The following is an 18,097-nucleotide window of genomic DNA, read 5'->3' on the forward strand; positions in this document are numbered from 1 at the left end:
CTCTACACACACACACACACACGATTTAAACACAGACTTTTGTTCCTCCATGTTACGTTGTTATTGTTTCACTGAGCGGACCCGCACATTTTTTTCAAACGCTCCCCTTTTTGGTCCATCTGCACGGTTTTGTGCGCTGTGATGATTCGGCTGTACCTTTAGTAATGAATATTAAATGTTGTGAGGAAATCTTTCCACCAATAATTCCAATAAGTAATCCAAAATGTATTCACTTCAGGTTTACGAAAGTAACTGTAATCAGATTACTCGTTTTTCAAATGTAACGCGAGCTGAATACAGTTCCTTGATTTTTGTATTCTGATTACGTAACGCCGTTACATGTATTCCGTTACAACCCAACCCTGGCCACACCCCACTGGGCTGGGCTGGGCCGGAACACTTACAAATGTGGGCCGGTAGGATTTAGTAAAAAAATAAAGATTTTTCTTTTCTTTTTTTTAATAAACTTTTTCTTTTTTTGGCCCTCCCGCTCACACACAGCACCGGCCCACCAGGGAAAACTCCCGGTATTCCCTATGGCCAGTCCGCCCCTGGCAGTAAATGTGGCTGTTTGGCCACTGACGTTGCCATAACAACACCTGAATTTAAATGTGCAACCTCTTTTTGTGACAGATCTTTGCATGAAATTATAATTCTTCTGAATGATATTCCTATTGGCAGCTAGTTTCTATGTGAACATTATGAGATGAACAGCCAGAGAGAATAAATGAGAAACAGTTATGAAATACTATATGACAAAACAAGAATACAGTTTAAAAGGGGGGTGATTTGTAAAATATAAGAAAAAGAAAATCTGTTTACAGTTCTGTTTCATATGGGTGTTGAGAGATGTATCCATAGATCTCTTAATTTTGCTCTCAAAGTGCACCAGATTGATGCTTTTAACGTCAATATCTTTAAACAAATGCTAACATGTGCTTATGCTAACATCACAAGACAAAAGTTGTGTGTAGTGAGGGGGGCCCCCAAGCCAAAGCTCGCTTAGGGCCCCCAAAAGTCTAGGGCCGGCCCTGGCTTGTTTGAAGGTGAGTGGTGATGAACAAATGACTAAGTTGCCAGTGCCTCGAGTTTACAGCTAATTAGCTAAAAGAGAAAAACAAATATAGTTAACTAAGGTAGGCTACTAGCTAATGGATAAGTTAGCTCAAGGTTTAGCTAAGGCACTTTATCATGGACATACAGGCTAATGTAGCCTACTGTACTTAAGGGGAGACACTAAAGGTGAATACAGTCAAATGTGTATCTAATAACGTCATCACAATCGCCACATTGATATGAAAATTAGGCATTAACTAGTAGGCTACACTAGAAATAAAGTACTATCTTATCTCTTATCCTATCTTAATTCAAATGCGCTAATTTGCATGCAGTTAAGGCATTGCAGGTGAAAAGGATAAAACCAAAAACAAACAAAAAAACATAGCACCTCACAACTTCCCCAGATAGTTACTTACGTCAAGTCAGTATTTTCCCCTGAAATGTTATGTTTAAAAATGCAGATTAGCTTTAAATCTATAGATGAATTCTGACATGGTAGTAATACGAACACCATTTATGTGTTTTTCAGAAGTTTTCTTTCCATTAGAGTGAAATAAATCATGGAGGCAAAATAGACCAAAATAACAAAATGTACAAGAAAAAACTATATTTTTTGGCTGTAATGTCCTTAAACAGTAATTTCATAATTTCTGTTGAGTATTAAACAATTGCGTGAGTGTGAGGGTATTAAAATAAATTGGTCAGTAAGTCAGAGATGTGCAACTATATTTAACTTTTGGTTTTAAAAAGTTTTTTATAAATGATTATGCAAAGTGCCCTTTTTCCACTTGAGCTCCTGCCCCCCAAAATGTCTGTGAACGTCCCTGAGGAGGAGTAATCCGGACATGACAGAGTGAAACAGTTTGAGTGAGAATCTAACATTAAAGGAAATAAATGCACCGTGAAAACCTTGTAGTGCGCATGACGCACCTGCGTTTACTGAAGAAAAGTTTGGATGGCTCGTGCAGAAGCGAAACTGCGGAAGAGGGCGACAGAGGTGCAGACATGAGTGATTTCTGCGATGAGAGCCGATGAAGGGAGACCCGTCGTTGTTTATTTCACCTGCCTGTGCTGTTTCTGATCATTATTTTAATGCTGTTCAGAGAGGATGAGGGGCTTTTTACTTCGATGTGTTCTTCTATGGGCGATGTTGCAGCGGAGCAAAACGCAAAGTGCTGTACCTGCCACAGGTGAGTTGATAACACACGGGGCAGACTCAAACAGAAGAAGAAACCCGCAGGGACATGGCCGAATTCAACTTTGTGCACAGATAAATAGATACAATGTTTCTCTTGCGTCTTCGGGGTTAGATTGGGGATGTTTCGTAAGTGGAACCTGGGCTGAAAGTTAAACCTTGATTTAAAAAAAGTATTTTGGACTCTTGTAGAAAGTCACACTTTTTTACACTATGACTATTTAGACATTAGGCTATAAAATGTGTTGTGAGTTAAATTACATCACGAGACAGTCTGGCTTAAAGCAACGTGAGTTAATGATCATCACTGGCATTTAATATGTCACAACAGGCCAGGATCCTTTCCACTGACAATCTGGTTCAAACAAGTTGACACATGGACAGTGGTGTCTCAGGGTGTTTTGTTGTTATGCATTCCATAATAGTTCTTCATTACTTTTGATTCGGGAAATGTATTGGGTGTGTCTTTTTTAATATGGTCCAAGTGTGTGATCTAATCAATATAATTGCCTGTAATCATCAGAATGACTGAGTCACGTTTTTAGGCTTCAATATAAACAGTTTCTGTGTTTTATTTCTCCTTATGAATCACACATTCATTACATCCGCTTAAATACTGTATTTTAGTCATTTTTTAAAGTTCTTGTAGACTTCTTGAGTATTTAAATATAATGCTTCGTTATGCTTGGTAATGAAATGTACTTTTTACTCCACTACTTTTATGTTGTTACAGAAAAAACTACCCACAAATATCAAGTAGTTCATATTTGTTTTAACTTTATAACATCAAAACACTATTTATGAACGAATGCATCAGTATATTCCATTTACATAATATAGGTTAAAACTTGAAGGGGCCATTTTTCTGCATGTATTTCACTTTTTAATCCTTTGTCACATCGTTCTGATAAATAGTTCTGTACTTCTACTGAAGTAAACGGCTGTGTCTATTTAAGTGTTCAGGACACCTCTCCCACCACTGCAGGTGATGTCAGATATTTTTTATAGGTTTAAACTGGAAAATTAACTGGACTGAAGTTGTGTTATTGACTCAATGGAACAAATGATCTGGGAGTATTAACTGCGACAAGCTATGGAAAATGAAAATGTGTTCAAATTATAACACGACAGTTACTACAGCCAAACTGGACCGTGACCAGTTTAACATTATGTAAGTTAACAGTACGTCCACCAGTCTGCCTTAAAATGCTTTCAGAGGCAGTCCTGCAATTTGTTACTGCACTTCCATAAAGTTGAGAAACCCACAACTTTTAAAAAAGAAGGGTAAAAAAAACTCAGAAAGAAACCCTGAATCCTACATTTTGCCAGTGTTGTGGATTAGTGCAATGCATGCAATTAAACCAATTTAACGACATTTTGCAATAGCTCGCAGATAATGCCTCTGTCCAGCTTCCACTTGCACACATTTAACCTTTAACATGTGGTATAGGGCCTGCCTGAGCCAAAGGGCGGGCTCGCACAGTGCTCACACAGCATCCGGGAAAACTTCAGAATATCAGCCCAAGGAAGAATCACCTTGGCCTGGACTACAAAAAAACATATTTATTTGTTAGGTATGCAATGACTAGTACATTTGAACTACTTTTTCCTAGTGACTTAACTAAACCAAACTAGAGTTCCCCTATGGTGGCTTTGCTTATTCTATTGTCAAATAAGTGGTAGCTATGCTTGTAAAGTAGCTTCCCCAACACTGCATTTCCCACAATGCAACTACAACAGCATCTTTCTGTTTACCATCCCTGTCTGATCAACATTCACGACTTTCAAACTGCATGACCACAGGTTGTAACAACAGGGGTTTTGTAGGCCCAAACCCTAATGACATCACTTTGACGTCATCAGTTTTTTTTTCTCAGACTCCACCAAGACATTTAACTAGTTTTACTTGCATTTACTCCCTATAACAGGTAAACTTACCTTGCTTTGTGAATTCGATAAAGTGCCAATTTAAAACCAGAACACTTTGGGTGTGTGATTAAACAACAAGTTGTTAAATGTGTTGATAAGAGAGATTAAAGGTGCTGGTAGGTGAATATAATTAGCTTTGGATAGACTTAGGCTAGATGTCTTAATGCTAGATGCCCTTGTTTCCAGTCTATGCTAAGCTAAGCTAACTCTTTGTTGAGTTTGAGTCTCATATTTAATGTAGAGAATGTAGTCGATCTTCCCATTTAATTTCTGCAAGAAAGCAAATCATTGTATCAGTAGTGAGAGGTCTGGAGGTAAAATAGTGGCTGAATTTTACACTACAGATTTTTTTTAAAGCTGACACCGATCCGTGAAGTGCTGAACTAAAGGCAATTCAAAGTGCTTTGCAAAAATGAAAGACATTAACAGCATTAAGACATAGGGCAGCAGAAACACATCATACAATGGCATTTAAAAACAGTCATTAAAAAGCAAAGACAATTTAAAAAAAAAAGCTAACATGCATACAAATACATGAATAAAAGTTACAGTGCAGTGTAAGATATAAATAGTTCAATTAAAAGCAGCAACAAAAATAAAAGTCTTCAGCCTGAATTTAAAAGTAGCGGACCTGCTGGTTTCTGGTAGTTTGTTCAAGATATTTGGAGCATAATAACTGAAAGCTGCTTCTCATGTTTAGTTCTGACTCTGGGGACAGAAAGCAGACCAGTCCCAGAAGACCTGAGAGTTCTGGACCTAGCAGGATTTTGGTCCTAAACCATTCAATGCTATATGAACCAGCAGCAGTATTTTGAAATCAAATCTTCAGACAGGAAGCCAGTGTAAAGACCTCAGACCTGGAGTGATGTGATCCACTTTCTTAGTGTTAGTGAGGACCCGAGCAGCAGACTTGTAAAGACATCGTTACAGTAGTCTCGTCTACTGAAGATAAAAGCATGGACAAGTCTTTCCAAAGCCTTCTGTGACATAAGTCCTTTAATCCTATATATTCTGAAGGCGATAGGCTGACTTAGTAAGTGTTTTAAAGTGACTCTTTAAATTCAGCTCAGAGTCCATGACTACAGTTATTTCTGGCTTTATCTGTTGTTTTGAACATTGGCAACTGAAGCTCAGTGCTGACTTTTATTCGTTCCTCCTTGGTTTCAAAAACAATTACCTGCATACCTGGCATTTCTTGTTAATTTAGCTTCACTTTCACTTTTTATGCAAGAAATTCTGCAAAAGGTTTAAAGGCAGCAGAGCAACATAAATGTTATGTTTTAAAATGTTTTAGATCACCATTAGTTGGGAAAGGCCTGCGTTGATTTTGATCCAACACAGACCAATACGCTCCCATCTGTGTGTTTGATGTCGGCGCAGGTTGATTTTACAGTAAACTTCACAGGAATCATTAACATATTTCCTGTTCATCTGCGCAATGTGGCATATGGCCTTGGCACAGCTTAAAACAAATTAAATGACAGATGACATGCTCAAATCTCACACGTTTTCACATGTATTTTTTCTCTAATGTCTGCAAAGATAGAGACATTCCTCTACATCTCAATCAACAACCCTAATCCACATCTCCCCTCTTCTTTCTTTCTCGTTTCTTTGTTCTCTGTCTCCTCTTCCCCTTTCAGCTTCTACTCTTTCTCCATGTATATACAAATATTATGTATGTGAAAAGAGCTTTCACCTCTCTCCCCTGTATTTTCTCTTCTGTTGTTCCTGTCATTTGCTTTTCAATACGATGTTAGCTGACCTCACCTAATTTCCCTTTTCTCCCTAATTTCCTCTGTGCCTGTTTATTTTCCAGCCGATTTATTTTCTGCTTCCCTATTAATGTTTAATGATTATGGACTACTGCTTTAAAATAATGGGTGTGTTTTGCGGAGGAGCTGTAAAAGGAAAAGAGTGTGAACGACATAGAAGAATTGAAGCAATAAAACAGATGTGTATAATATATAAGGGACAATTAGGAATGACCCTGTGTTTAATTAATTCTCATTAAGCACATCTCAAACCAGATTATCAAATCGAATGTCAGTGTATTTATAATACGCAGAATATTTCATGAACTACAAGCAGCTAATTCACCAGAATTTACATGCAGTGAGCTGTGTCATTAAGAAACACTCAGTGGTGTCCAGAAGCAACAGACAAATGAGGCCCCAAATGTATTTGACAAGTATCTTGTGCAGGACGGAGCTTGCAGGTAGAATTGATTCGTATCAATGTAAATGATTCCACTTAGATGACATTTTGACAATGAAAGGGAGCGCAATAGCTTCTGAGAAATGATCAAAGGTGAAGACGGGGAAATGTGTTCATTCGAGTGGAGAGATCCCGATGTGTGGGATGTGATTTCTCTTTTTCTCACTGCACTGCCTTTTCTAGTGGCTTGTTTTTGTGTGTCAGTGATTTATCTTCAGTGTAGATTTGACTCTGGTTTGATAAATCGTCTGTGGGGACCCATTTCTCTTTATTGCTCTGCTGCTGTTTTCTTCATTTAAAGTATTCTCAGTGCAATATTATTCTGACATGTTTTGAATACGTTTAAGCAGATTGTTTATTATATTCATGAAACGACACCTCATATACCTGTTATTGCATTTCACTTTTTATATTAATGCTTCCGAAAGCACTGCAATGGCATCTTTGACATTTATAAGACCAGCCTAGAAAACGTAAATCTGTGTCCACTATATTTTATGACTGAGTTATTAAGGGGATCTTTAAAGCTGCTTACGACAATATATTTATGAAACAAATGAATTTAGACATACAAAAGAGGTCCTTTGTAATGAAAAACTCAAAGAATTATCACCTGAATGCAGTTGTACTAACTTTCGGCATCTTTTTTAGTTGTCCGTGCTTCTACTTTACTATTAATCACTCTTTTCTAATCAGCAGAAAAATTAGGCGACTAGCTGGTGAACATAAAGAAGCATTTATCAGGCGATTAGCAAATAGCAGAGTTTTTACTGGACTCATGTTGAGCATATAATCAGAAACTCCAAACCAATGCTCATGCTACTCTGTGTGTCCTGTTGTGTCGTACGCAAGCTATTCTGTTCAAAATAATAAAAACTTGTAACTGAATCGCTTTAGTTGCATGCAAAAGTGGAGGGACTCTGAGTGATTGACTCAAGTAAATTTCTCGCTAGCGGTTTTTTTATCGCACTAAACTGGCATATTCCTCTTGAACATCCGTTCTCAGTTCACTCACGTTTCAGTGAGTGGGACTACGCAGTGAAATCTCTGTTCAAGCATGGCAAGGAAACTGTGTATGCCAGGATAAGCTAATTATTCACTCATCTCCAGGATAAGACAATAATGCACAAATGTTAAATGTACAACAAAATAATATGTAAATGTTGTGTTGAGAGCTTGTTTTATACTGCCCCCAAGTGGCCAACAAAATGTTTGTACATGCAGCTTTGAACATTATAGGTTGGCATAAATAAATCTAATGTATAACCATTTACCCTTTCAATCCAGACCCATGCAATGAAATGACCGTCCTTTTTTCCCTTGTTTTTTGTAAAGCTTTAAACTGCTGTGAAGGCGATGTTCTCCTTCTCCTGGACTCTTCAGGAAGTGTTGCAAACCGAGAGTTCTCGAGCTTGTTGCACTTCGCCACCATTCTCCTTCGCCCCTTCTCATTGGGTCGTGGGCACGTAAGGGTCGGGCTGCTGCAGGTGGGCACAAACCCTAACCTGGAGTTTGGCCTGGACGTCCACAACAACCAGGAAAGTCTGGAGAAAGCTCTGCAGAGTGTCAGCCAGCTGCAGGGAGACACAAACACCAAGGCGGCGCTCAGGGTGGCCCAGGGGCTTCTGACAGAGACAGACGAGAACATGCCGAAGGTGCTGCTGTGGCTGACTGATGGTGTGGAGCCCGGAGACGTAGGGGGGGCGATGACCGAGCTGAAGGCGCAGGGAGTGTCAGTGTTAGCTGTGTCTACAGTACATGGAAACTACCAGGTGTTACAGCGTGCCGTGACACCTCCACTGGAGTCTCACCTCTACTCAGTGGACATCGATGACATCGACATCATCACAGAAGACCTGAGGGAGGCCATTATCAGTATGTGGATTTTTAAATATGAAATTGAGCAGAGTAGAAGCATGCTTATTTTTTGGAAAGAAAAGGAGATTTTTCACTACAGGCTTACCCTCTTTCTATATTTTATCTCACGCTGCCTCTCTTTCTCTTGTCTTACCTGTAGAAATTATTCGTGCAGAACGGCTGCGTGTGGTTGACCTGACTTCCCACAGTGCCGTGCTGCAGTGGCGTCCTGTTCTGAAAGTAGACAGCGGTTACTATGAGATCTCATACAACTCTTTGGGGAAAGCAGGCCCTGAAACTAAACGCACTCTCTCAGGCAACTCCAGCTGGGTGGAGCTGACCAACCTGCAGCCTGACACCACCTACACTGCTGCCCTGCACCCAGAGTCCAACCAGAGGCTGTTCAACACACTCTCTGTTAACTTCACCACACGTGAGAGGATTTAAAAACATATACTTGAACGCTCCTGTAATGCACATAAAAAACCATACTAGGTTAACGACTAAACAGTAAAAAGAAAGAAAGTAAATTCAGTTGTTATTGTTTTTATCATTTTGCAGAATATTCCTCAACTAATGGAGTTTTATCAGTTGAAATCGTATTGGACATGCTTAAATTAACATAGAAGTATTACAACACTGGAGACATTTACCAGGTTGAGTGTCGAAGAGAGTTGATGACTTCTTTCTAGACAACAGATATCCATTAGAGAGCCTGTTACAGCATGTTTCTGTTCTCTGTCTGACATTTGAAGTTGGCTTAATGTATCATTATTTAATTTGCATCAACGCACTTACCATCTGTGTTCTGTATCAAGTGCTGCACAGCAATATTCCTAATGCACACCAGGTCCAGACCTAAATACATTTTGATGACTCTTAATTTCCTGCAGCCAGTCACCACTTCTCCCCCCTGTCTCCTCTCCCCTCAGATGTTTTAGGCCTGACAGTGGTTTCTGTGTCAGACTCTGGTTCTCGTCAGATCCGTGTGAGCTGGGGTCCCCTGCAGCCTGCTGGAGTTCAGAGATATACGGTGGAGTATGGAGCTTTTCCAAGCGGAGAGGTCCTCACCGTGACATTACCTAGCCAGCAGAACTCTACTTTACTGACCGGCCTGCAGCCAGGCACTCAGTACCTCGTCACAGTCAGTGCTCTGCATAGGAATGGAAAAGAAAGAGCAATGTCGGTTAGAGCATGCACTCAAGAGGGTATGTATACTATGTCTGACTGTGTGAGTGTGTGTCCTTCAGTTGTTCTCCCTTCAGGATCATTTTGTCCTCTTTGCTTAAAAGCATTGTTTACTTCTCTTGCTTGAAAGTTGACCTTTGAGTCCTGCATTCAGCTTTACTTTCCCTGGTGGTTTCAATATTTGCCTTACTTTTCTCTGTCTTTTTTTATCCTGCAGCAGCTCTGCCAGCCCTAAGCGACCTTCACTTGATCCCAGTGGAGCATCAGGAGGTGCAGGTAGCGTGGCAGGCCAATCAAGAAGGTTTAAAAGGCTACTGGCTGAGCTGGGAGAGCCAAACCCCCCAGACCTACACCTCTAAGCCCTCCATCTCCTCCCTCTACCTGCCTGCTTCTTCTCGTTCAACGCGCCTCAAGCACCTCGCACCGAGGAGTCGAGTGTGTGTGTCTCCGGTATACAGCTCGGGCCGAGGAGAAGGGTTATGCTGCACTGCAGAGAGGCACACAGATTCGCTGAGCTGAATATTATTATCTGAAATGTTCTTCTTAATTCCTGCATAATGTTCATACTTGTCAGGGTTGGTCCATTAGAGCCAGTATACTTTCCCATTTGCCTGTCTCTCTTCCCTGATAGATTCCAGCCAGCAGGGTTAACAATCACAGTCTGCAGCAATCAAGCAAAAAAGTGGGTGAAATCGAGCATTTTGAGCGCTGGATGCTCTAGTCTAGATAACTAACGCAAGACTGAGTATCATTACGATTATTATTGTACTTAGTTCAAATGTTCACCTTGAAATTAATTATAGTGACAGACAAGTCTTTATCACATAGCTACAGACCACTGTCACACAATGGCTGAGCAAAATCTGGCATAATACATTTTAATCCTCAACTTTGCAGGAATGCCGCCTACCATACACACACATTTGCTTAACATAGTCAAGAATATGAACAGCTGCAAGACTACGCAGGTAGGCAGCAATCATTGTGTAAGCACCAATCATTGTGTAAGCAGCTATTGTTATTGAAAACATAAATAAAGGTCTGCACACTATAGCTCCCTTAAGAGCAGCTTATGAGCCCATCCAGGTGACATTTAGTGCAAATGCGTTTCTTTAGAATAGACCTTTATTTATGTATTCATTGCCATCTCCTATTAGTCCAGCGCCTACCTTAACAGTGCATCCGTAGACTATTGATGTAGAAAATCTTATCAGTAGGTTACGTCAGCCTAATACTTACTGTTACATAAGTAATGTGTATTGACTTGAAATTATCCTTGCAATTATTTAAAGTTATTTATATGTAAAACGTCCTTCCCAGTATTTTCCTTCTGTCATGTATTAGATCAAAAATAACTGGTATTAGATCCTAAAAGCATTACATTGAGGATTCACCCAGCTGACTATACTCCATTACAGTTTGAATGTTGTTTTGGTAATAAACCCTGACAAAAAATAAGATAAAGCATGAGAAAATGGCATATTATTATTTAGGTACCATAAACCACAAATCATTTGGAGTTGTAGAGCTACAGTAAAGCTATAAAAGTCAAACAGAAGGTCCCTGATATTCTGCGACCTGAGAAGCTGAAGAAGCCGGATTCAATTTAATTATGTAATCTTTCAAATATGTAATTATTGATTTGCTAGTTTTCATATGAGTCTTAAATGAACGTATTTAGCATTAGCCTGCAGCGGAAGATGGCCAATTTAGAGGATTATCACCTTGCCTGTTATTGTTTTTCAATAAGCATAGCGCTTAGAATAATATAAACGCAGTTTTCATCTGTGAAAATGATCCAAATGTATGAATACAAAAAAGTGTATTACAGTATACAGCAGTGTCAGTGCAAGGTTATTTCCCCCAAAAATAACTACTTGTAACAATCATTTTGCTGACGCATGCTGGAACATATTTTGGAATAACTTTTATTATCTATGACCACATTTTGGCTTGTGTGCATTTCAGTTCATTATATAGAGATTTAGAAAACTAAAAGAGCACTCAAGCGTTTTGACATATTCGTGCTGTGAATATATATTTTTGTCATATTTACAATTCAGTTCCAGATTTGTCTATTAAGATGTTTCTCTGGTCAAATAAAAAGATAAGAAAAACATTATATTTATATTAAAGAGATTTGCACTGTGACCTTAAGCATTTTATTTATATATCTTTTCAGAAAGGAATCAAAAAAATCAGTTTTAAAATATGCTCTCCTCTCTTGTATTTGTTTGCTTACGGAACCATCTAGTGGCTGTTAGCTGCAAACAGAAATTCAGAAAAGGTTCAGAAAACAAGTTAGAGGTGAACTTCATGTCTTCTTCTGATTTGAAACACATGTTTTAGAATGATTCGAAATCATCTTCCTTTATATGTACATGTTTATATTGAACACACAGACGCACACACACACACACACACCTGTTGAGGAAACATAATATTTAACCTGCACAGATAGAATGTAATGCAGGGACTGAAAAAAACATTTTGTTTTAGATGATCTTACAATTACACTTAATGTAACCATTAATTTGATTTGTGTTATTGGTTAAAACATTGGAGTTACTTGTTCTTGCAGCAGGGGTAATGCAAGGTCTGCTGCTGTTTAACTCTTACCCGCTGAATGTCTTGCTCGTCTTACCTTTACCATTCACTGTTAAGATTAAATAAAGATATACTGTTGGATATAATTGGATGTAGGTTCAATCCTTAATGTTTGTTAAAACTGTTGTAGGATGTACCTCAGTGTCACTACCTAAACAGGTGAATGACAACAAGGGTCTTTTACAGGATGTGAGCGGAACGCAGGGCCTAGTGACCAAATTAATTAGTGACCACTGTGGTTCTGCAATGCTAAATGAGGAAGGGATGAAAACCACAACTTGAATTTCTGTCATAAAACAGATTTAAAGGCACAATTATTTATTTTGGGGAATGGACTGATTCAGTGTTTACTGGTTTTGACTTAAACCCAAAACAGAGTTGCTATCAGTTTATTTCCTTCTCTACCGAACACCCCCCGTACAAGAGCACACAACAAGAGAACGTCCACTTCCCAGAGCATGATGGCAAAAAAATGAAGTTGCAAAGGAAGCACTTTGCATTCAGGGACGCTGATTAATCTCCTGTGTTTCATTAACATGCACCTGGAGCTCTCCAAGGCATAAAACATTGTGTTGCTTTTTGGCTTTCTGATAGCCTAACGGTGGTTGTCTCACCAGACCGGAGCACAAAGACACCTCTGCTGCCATGTATTTGTCTTGATGACACACACAGGATCATGGACCCCTTTATTGGCCCCAAGAGGGAGTACTGTTAGGTTAGCTGCACCTGCAAAGATCTACAATCAGAATACCAGCGGGGTGAATGTACTGCTGCAGCATGCTGCAGGATGAGAGCTGGAGAATATTCCTCTGACAAACAAAAATGAAGATGGAACATATTTTTAAACTTTACAACACTTGGTAAAACTTTGTTGACAAGTTTTTGAGACAATGGCTGGAATTAACAGCCACATAGAGGGAGGCGAGGATGCAGGGCTTGTGGGGATGGGACTGCGTATCTCTGTGTCTCCCGTGCAAACTGCTTTTTACATCATCCTGGTGATGCTGGGGATCATTGGTAATGCCACCGTGGTTGGGGTGATTGGTAAGAGTGTCATAGTGGACCGGGTTGGGGGACGTAACTCGGACATAATTATCATTAACATGGCACTTTCCAACCTGCTGGTGTCTGTGATGAGGAACACACTGCTTATCGTCTCAGACGTGGGACTTGAGGTATGTGCTTTTTAAGTTCATGAGTTATGCTCCAGTGAGTTCAAATGTCTGTTGAATTTACTTTTTTTGCACCAGCTAACATACCAGAGGTCTATATGCCAAAAGTGTACATATTGGTCAACCCGTTTTGTAAGAGAAGTACTGTGTTTGCCCTACACAAACTAGAAAGTTAAGTACACTGGAGGTGAATTAAATGTCAGTATGGTTGGTGACTTATTTGTATCTGCAGGAGAAAAGTGTGAGTACGGGGACAACAGTGAGGAAGAGTTCCAAATGTGTGATTATGCACCACTTTCTTTTACAGCTATACTCATCCAAAGAGTGGTGTCAGTTTCTCATGGGTGTCTGGGTGTGGCTGCGATCGGTCAACGTGTGGTCAACGCTCTTCCTCAGTGCGTTCCACCTCCAAACATTGAGGCGTGTGGCTCCAGCTATTGGGAACCTTCATGCGCCCCGGGGTCTCCCTAAGACCCTAATGTTCATTTTGGGCCTCATCTGGTGTCTCAACTTTATTTACTCCATTCCTGCTCATATCTATTCCACTAGTGGGGACGTAAACAGCACCGAGGTAGGAGCTTGCTGCATTAGATTCAATGAATGCACCAAAAAACTAAAATGTGCCAAATCCCATGCACTAAAAAAACACCTGTCTTTTTGCATATTTCAGCCTTTATTTTTGCCAATCCTGTACACCTTAAATCACAGCTAATGATTGTCCACACCTTGCTACTTGTTTTTAAATGTGCTTTACATTTTTTAACAATTCAAAGCTGGTTACTATTCATTGCTTTTAGAGCGGATTATCCGCATTGTTAAATAACCTGCTTTCAGTAAACATTGAGCTTGCATTTATTTCAGTTAAAATATGACTTTTAAGAAATGACATGTGTTGTGAGATAATTGTATGCTTACTTTAAGATAAACTGCATTATCACAAAAAGATTGTGTACAATTTACAAACAAAACATTTGAATTTAAAGACATGTATACAAATCCCTAATCAACTAATATTTCATGTGGAGCAAACATAGTTACACATGATTCAATATATGTATGTAATTTTGCATCCACCCTGAGAAAATGGTTGGATTTAAATGAATTGAGCATTTAGAACATTTTGAGTGAGGCTTTTTAAAAATGTATTTATAGGTAGTTTCCTGATCATACTAATTTTTGTATTCAATCATAAAACAACATTAATCTCTCCCTTGAGAGATTAATGGGGTTGAAACTACTTTTATGCGTCTAAGTTTCTATAGAGTTAATTCGTCTCCTTAAATTGCTAACCCTGTGTAGCTTTCACCCCGTTTCCTCCACTCTCATCTTCCTCCTCCTCTCTCAGACCCTGATGCTGGTGAGCAGCACGACGCGCCCCCTGCTGGGCTGTGTCTGGAACTTCCCCTCCAGCTACAGCGGCCTCGCCTACGCCACCACATCTATGGTGATCCATGAAACTATTCCCATAATCCTAATGGCCTTCACCAACCTGGGCTCCCTCTACACGCTCTACACCCACAGCAGGATGAGGAGCTCGGTACCAGATGCACCAGTCATAAAGCGCGTGCCTGCTGAGAGGAGAGCAGCCAAGGTGAGGAAGAGGAGGAAGGGTGTGAAGAGCTCACTCAAGCCATGTTCATCATGTGGATGAGTAGTGATTATATTTGGTCAAATAGCAGTATTTTACAGTATAAATTAATAGTGCATAAGTCAACTTATACTGTATTTACAATATTCCTAAGTATCTAGGCCACTCTCAAGCTTCAGAAAGATTATCAGGTTTACGCTATTCACATGTCTCTATTAGGTCTTTAGATTTCACATTTGAAGAGTTTGTAAATAAAACTGCAACTGAACTAGTGGATAGGATAACACATTTAAATGTACACCAGTTTCCTTATAGGATTGTTTTTCATTTTTATTGGAGTCAATAACATATTTCATCGGTTTTACTTCCATCATTTTTCCCATGTTTGTTTCTCAGGTAATTCTTGCTCTCATAATGCTCTTCATTGCATCCTGGGGAACCAGCATCATCTCAGTCAACTATTTCAACTACAACCGCGGCTCCTCAGCAGAGTTTCTTCTGGTCATCGCTCGTTTTGCCAACATCATCTTCATTGCCATGTCACCGGCTGTTCTGGCAGTGGGCCACCGGCGGCTACGTTCGTTCGTCAAGTCTATGCTCTCTAAATGACACAGCCCTGTGCAGCTCTCACAATACCGCTAATCAAAAGCTATTGTTTGCATCAACTTCAAAAACACATTTAAAGGGGGTCAACATGTTGAGTACTTTTCTCTAATTTGTCCTCTGTACAACACTATTTTGGAAGAGTTTTATTTGGCTTATTGAATTTTATTTGAGCTTTTGTTTTTTTAGGCATGTAAAATGTGATTTTGGCTAAAAGATTATTTGAATACATCTTAGCTCAAAAGAAACAACAAAGAAGCAATGATAGATTGAATTAGATGAACTAGTTTCGACCATACAAGAAAACAAATCCCCTGCTGATAATAATTTGTGACTCAGAAAACATACTGTGTCTCTGCTTGACTTGCACTTAATGGCTTGAAATATCTCAGAATAACCTCAAATAATACTTGACAAAAGTTCTGTCCAGAGGACACATGCAGTTGGTGCCTTCATATTGAGGATGCATCCCTGCTATCAAAGCAGTCGCATTTTCATTTTGCTTCCATTATTTATCTTCTTTAACTTTCCCCTTAACTTGTATGACCTTACTATCTTTTTCAACAATAAAAACAGTTTGTTTTCCCTTCTTTTTGCCTTCAGTCTTTGGGGATTCACCCCCGTTTTCAGTGACCTCCCTGTGACATTTAAGAACTTCAGTCCACATCAGGAGCATACGCTTGATTCTCCTCCTCAGCTTGCCATGTCCCAGGGCCACCACCATGGGACTGAATCCTACAAACAGTGAGGCAGAGAAGTGGGCCACAGTCAGCAGCCCCTCAGCGTGGTGTCCCCCGTCATGGTTGTAGTACGTCACCGCAGCAACCTGTAGCACCCAGCAGACCACAAAGAGCGACACCAGCGACATGATTACATGAGCAGCTTTGCGTTCACTGGAAACGTGTTTTTCCATATCCCCATGGGCTCCTCCTGACTCTCCCCCTGCCGTAACAGCTCGGATGTGCTTCGCCAGAGCATGAAGTGTGGCCAGGTTGGTGCAAACCATCAGCACCAGGGGCAACACCTCGTTAAGTGCGAGCGAGGAAGAGGCGAAGGCTGAGCCCTGTTGAAGGGAGGGGAACTCCCACACACAACCCAGGAGAGGCCTGGTGGTGCAGCTGATCACCATCAGCTCTACAGTGAAGTTGCCATGAACATGGGTGCTATATATCAGAGCTGGAATTGAGGTGACCAGGTTTGCCCCCCACACCATTCCTAGAACGATCCAGACCCGCCTCCTCTCCCTCTGCTGAGCCAGGGGTCCATGGGCCATGTGCTGCCTCCTCAGGGTGGTGCAGTGGAATACGCTAAGGGCCAGCGTCGCCCAACAGCCCACAGCTCGCCACCACACCCACAGCAGCATGAAGACTCTGCACCAGCCCGGAGACAGAGACACATCCAAGCCCAGGTCTGACACAAAGATGGGCACTGTGCGGAAAAGTGAGGTCAGAAGGTTGGCCAGTGACAGGTGCACCAAGATGGTGTCAGAGGGAGGGAGTCTTCCTGACGGACTGTCCACGGCTGACTGAAACACCTGAGACAACAAGACACACTGAGTACAATCCAAAACATATAGCTCCATCAAAAATTACTAGTCTCTTTGTTATCTCACCACATGGATGACCAAGATGTTTCCCAGGATGCCAGAAAAGACCAAGAACCCAAACAGAAAAGCCTCTACAGTGAGGTCTTCTGACATAGCATCATCCTCTGCATGGGGACATACTTTGCTTTTTCTTTGTGTGAGAGTCAGAGTGAAACATCAAGGCTTCAGCAAACCCCTACCACTGCTGATGGTCCTCATCACGTTTATATATACACACACACACACACAGATAAACACATTTGACACGCAGGAGGTTTATTTGCTGAACAGGCTCAAGGTTAATTTAACCTAATATCATTTGAGTGTGCATGCAGAGGCAGACATTTTCCACGTTTTCTTCCCGCATCAACGACCTACTGCAAATGCAACGCTGTCTCTTCGTCTGAATGATCGCATCAACAGCCATGGGTTGCTATGTAACAGCCTGTTCTGCTCCCATGAAGTTATTCATACTAAATGATCACTTATGGAAATGCATTTTGTGAAGGACCAGCAATCTGCTCATTTATTTCTCAGGAGTAGTTCTTGAAGTTCCATAGTTAAGACAATACAAATATATAACTATAATTATACCATCAAAATAACTTTTACTGCAAATTAAACAGATTCAACCAATTACCCTGTGTGACCTTTAAGGGACAAATGGATCTAAATCAGTCCCACTGACACAGCATTTCTTCTCCTAGCAGTCAGCTATTTACTCTTTTCCTGTACTAATTGTTTACTGAGTCGCCAAGTTTCTCTCCTGGGACGAGGCAATTATTATTTCAAATAATCTCACATAAGCACTGCTTAATTAAATTCATTGTGGAGGGCGATGATGCATCTTTTTTCCATCATGCTTGGGATAAATTTGTTTCTTTATAGGCACTCTTGTTCATGCTGATTTTATACAGAGAACATGTGGCTTAAACCTCATTCAACAGTAATTAGCTTTTACAGGGAACAGACAAAATGAAAGTCACCTGCTCTGTACGTGCAATCTGACAATACAGCAGTCACTTTGTGGTGGTTATATTGTGTTAAGGTTGTGTCAGAGTGGTCTTTGTATAAATGAATGCACATGTGTTTGTTGG

The 18,097-nt window shown here is 40.3% G+C and overlaps 3 protein-coding genes across 4 annotated transcripts; 2 read left to right on the forward strand and 1 right to left on the reverse strand.

Moving 5' to 3' along the window:
• Nucleotides 1-1,983: 1,983 nt before the first annotated feature.
• LOC117551032 (von Willebrand factor A domain-containing protein 1-like) lies at nucleotides 1,984-12,138 on the forward strand. Of its 2 annotated transcripts, none has more exons than XM_034223699.1 (5): nucleotides 1,984-2,249; nucleotides 7,736-8,275; nucleotides 8,418-8,690; nucleotides 9,190-9,465; nucleotides 9,666-12,138. In XM_034223699.1, exons 1-5 carry the CDS (start codon nucleotides 2,168-2,170, stop codon nucleotides 9,962-9,964), a joined length of 1,470 nt encoding a protein of 489 aa, XP_034079590.1. In that variant the 5' UTR covers nucleotides 1,984-2,167; the 3' UTR covers nucleotides 9,965-12,138. The 2 variants fall into 2 exon arrangements, with proteins under 2 accessions (XP_034079590.1, XP_034079589.1); XM_034223698.1 differs by having other exon boundaries at nucleotides 1,985-2,249; nucleotides 9,663-12,138.
• Nucleotides 12,139-12,418: 280 nt separating this feature from the next.
• Nucleotides 12,419-15,863, forward strand: LOC117551134 (olfactory receptor class A-like protein 4). Its single transcript, XM_034223866.1, has 4 exons — nucleotides 12,419-13,227; nucleotides 13,532-13,795; nucleotides 14,570-14,815; nucleotides 15,209-15,863. Exons 1-4 carry the CDS (start codon nucleotides 12,943-12,945, stop codon nucleotides 15,419-15,421), a joined length of 1,008 nt encoding a protein of 335 aa, XP_034079757.1. The 5' UTR covers nucleotides 12,419-12,942; the 3' UTR covers nucleotides 15,422-15,863.
• A 60-nt stretch (nucleotides 15,864-15,923) lies between these two features.
• On the reverse strand, nucleotides 15,924-17,114 carry LOC117551135 (olfactory receptor class A-like protein 4). Its single transcript, XM_034223867.1, has 2 exons — nucleotides 17,028-17,114; nucleotides 15,924-16,949 (listed from the first exon to the last, which is right to left on the reverse strand). Exons 1-2 carry the CDS (start codon nucleotides 17,112-17,114, stop codon nucleotides 15,924-15,926), a joined length of 1,113 nt encoding a protein of 370 aa, XP_034079758.1.
• Nucleotides 17,115-18,097: the final 983 nt, after the last annotated feature.

The sequence above is a fragment of the Gymnodraco acuticeps genome, unplaced genomic scaffold (assembly GCF_902827175.1).
Source record: "Gymnodraco acuticeps unplaced genomic scaffold, fGymAcu1.1, whole genome shotgun sequence".
NCBI classification, from domain to species: Eukaryota; Metazoa; Chordata; class Actinopteri; order Perciformes; family Bathydraconidae; genus Gymnodraco; species Gymnodraco acuticeps.

What these genes read in the sequence shown, in the direction of transcription:
- LOC117551032 (XM_034223698.1), top strand. Translation starts at nt 2,168, where the DNA reads ATGAGGGGCTTTTTACTTCGATGTGTTCTTCTATGGGCGATGTTGCAG. An exon ending in CCTGAGGGAGGCCATTATCA is followed by an intron (nt 8,276 to 8,417) that starts GTATGTGGATTT and finishes TCTTACCTGTAG; the next exon opens with AAATTATTCGTGCAGAACGG. An exon ending in CTCTGTTAACTTCACCACAC is followed by an intron (nt 8,691 to 9,189) that starts GTGAGAGGATTT and finishes CTCTCCCCTCAG; the next exon opens with ATGTTTTAGGCCTGACAGTG.
- LOC117551134 (XM_034223866.1), top strand. Translation starts at nt 12,943, where the DNA reads ATGGCTGGAATTAACAGCCACATAGAGGGAGGCGAGGATGCAGGGCTT. An exon ending in GGGACGTAAACAGCACCGAG is followed by an intron (nt 13,796 to 14,569) that starts GTAGGAGCTTGC and finishes CTCCTCTCTCAG; the next exon opens with ACCCTGATGCTGGTGAGCAG. An exon ending in CTGAGAGGAGAGCAGCCAAG is followed by an intron (nt 14,816 to 15,208) that starts GTGAGGAAGAGG and finishes TTTGTTTCTCAG; the next exon opens with GTAATTCTTGCTCTCATAAT.
- LOC117551135 (XM_034223867.1), bottom strand. Translation starts at nt 17,114, where the DNA reads ATGTCAGAAGACCTCACTGTAGAGGCTTTTCTGTTTGGGTTCTTGGTC. An exon ending in ACATCTTGGTCATCCATGTG is followed by an intron (nt 16,950 to 17,027) that starts GTGAGATAACAA and finishes TTGTTGTCTCAG; the next exon opens with GTGTTTCAGTCAGCCGTGGA.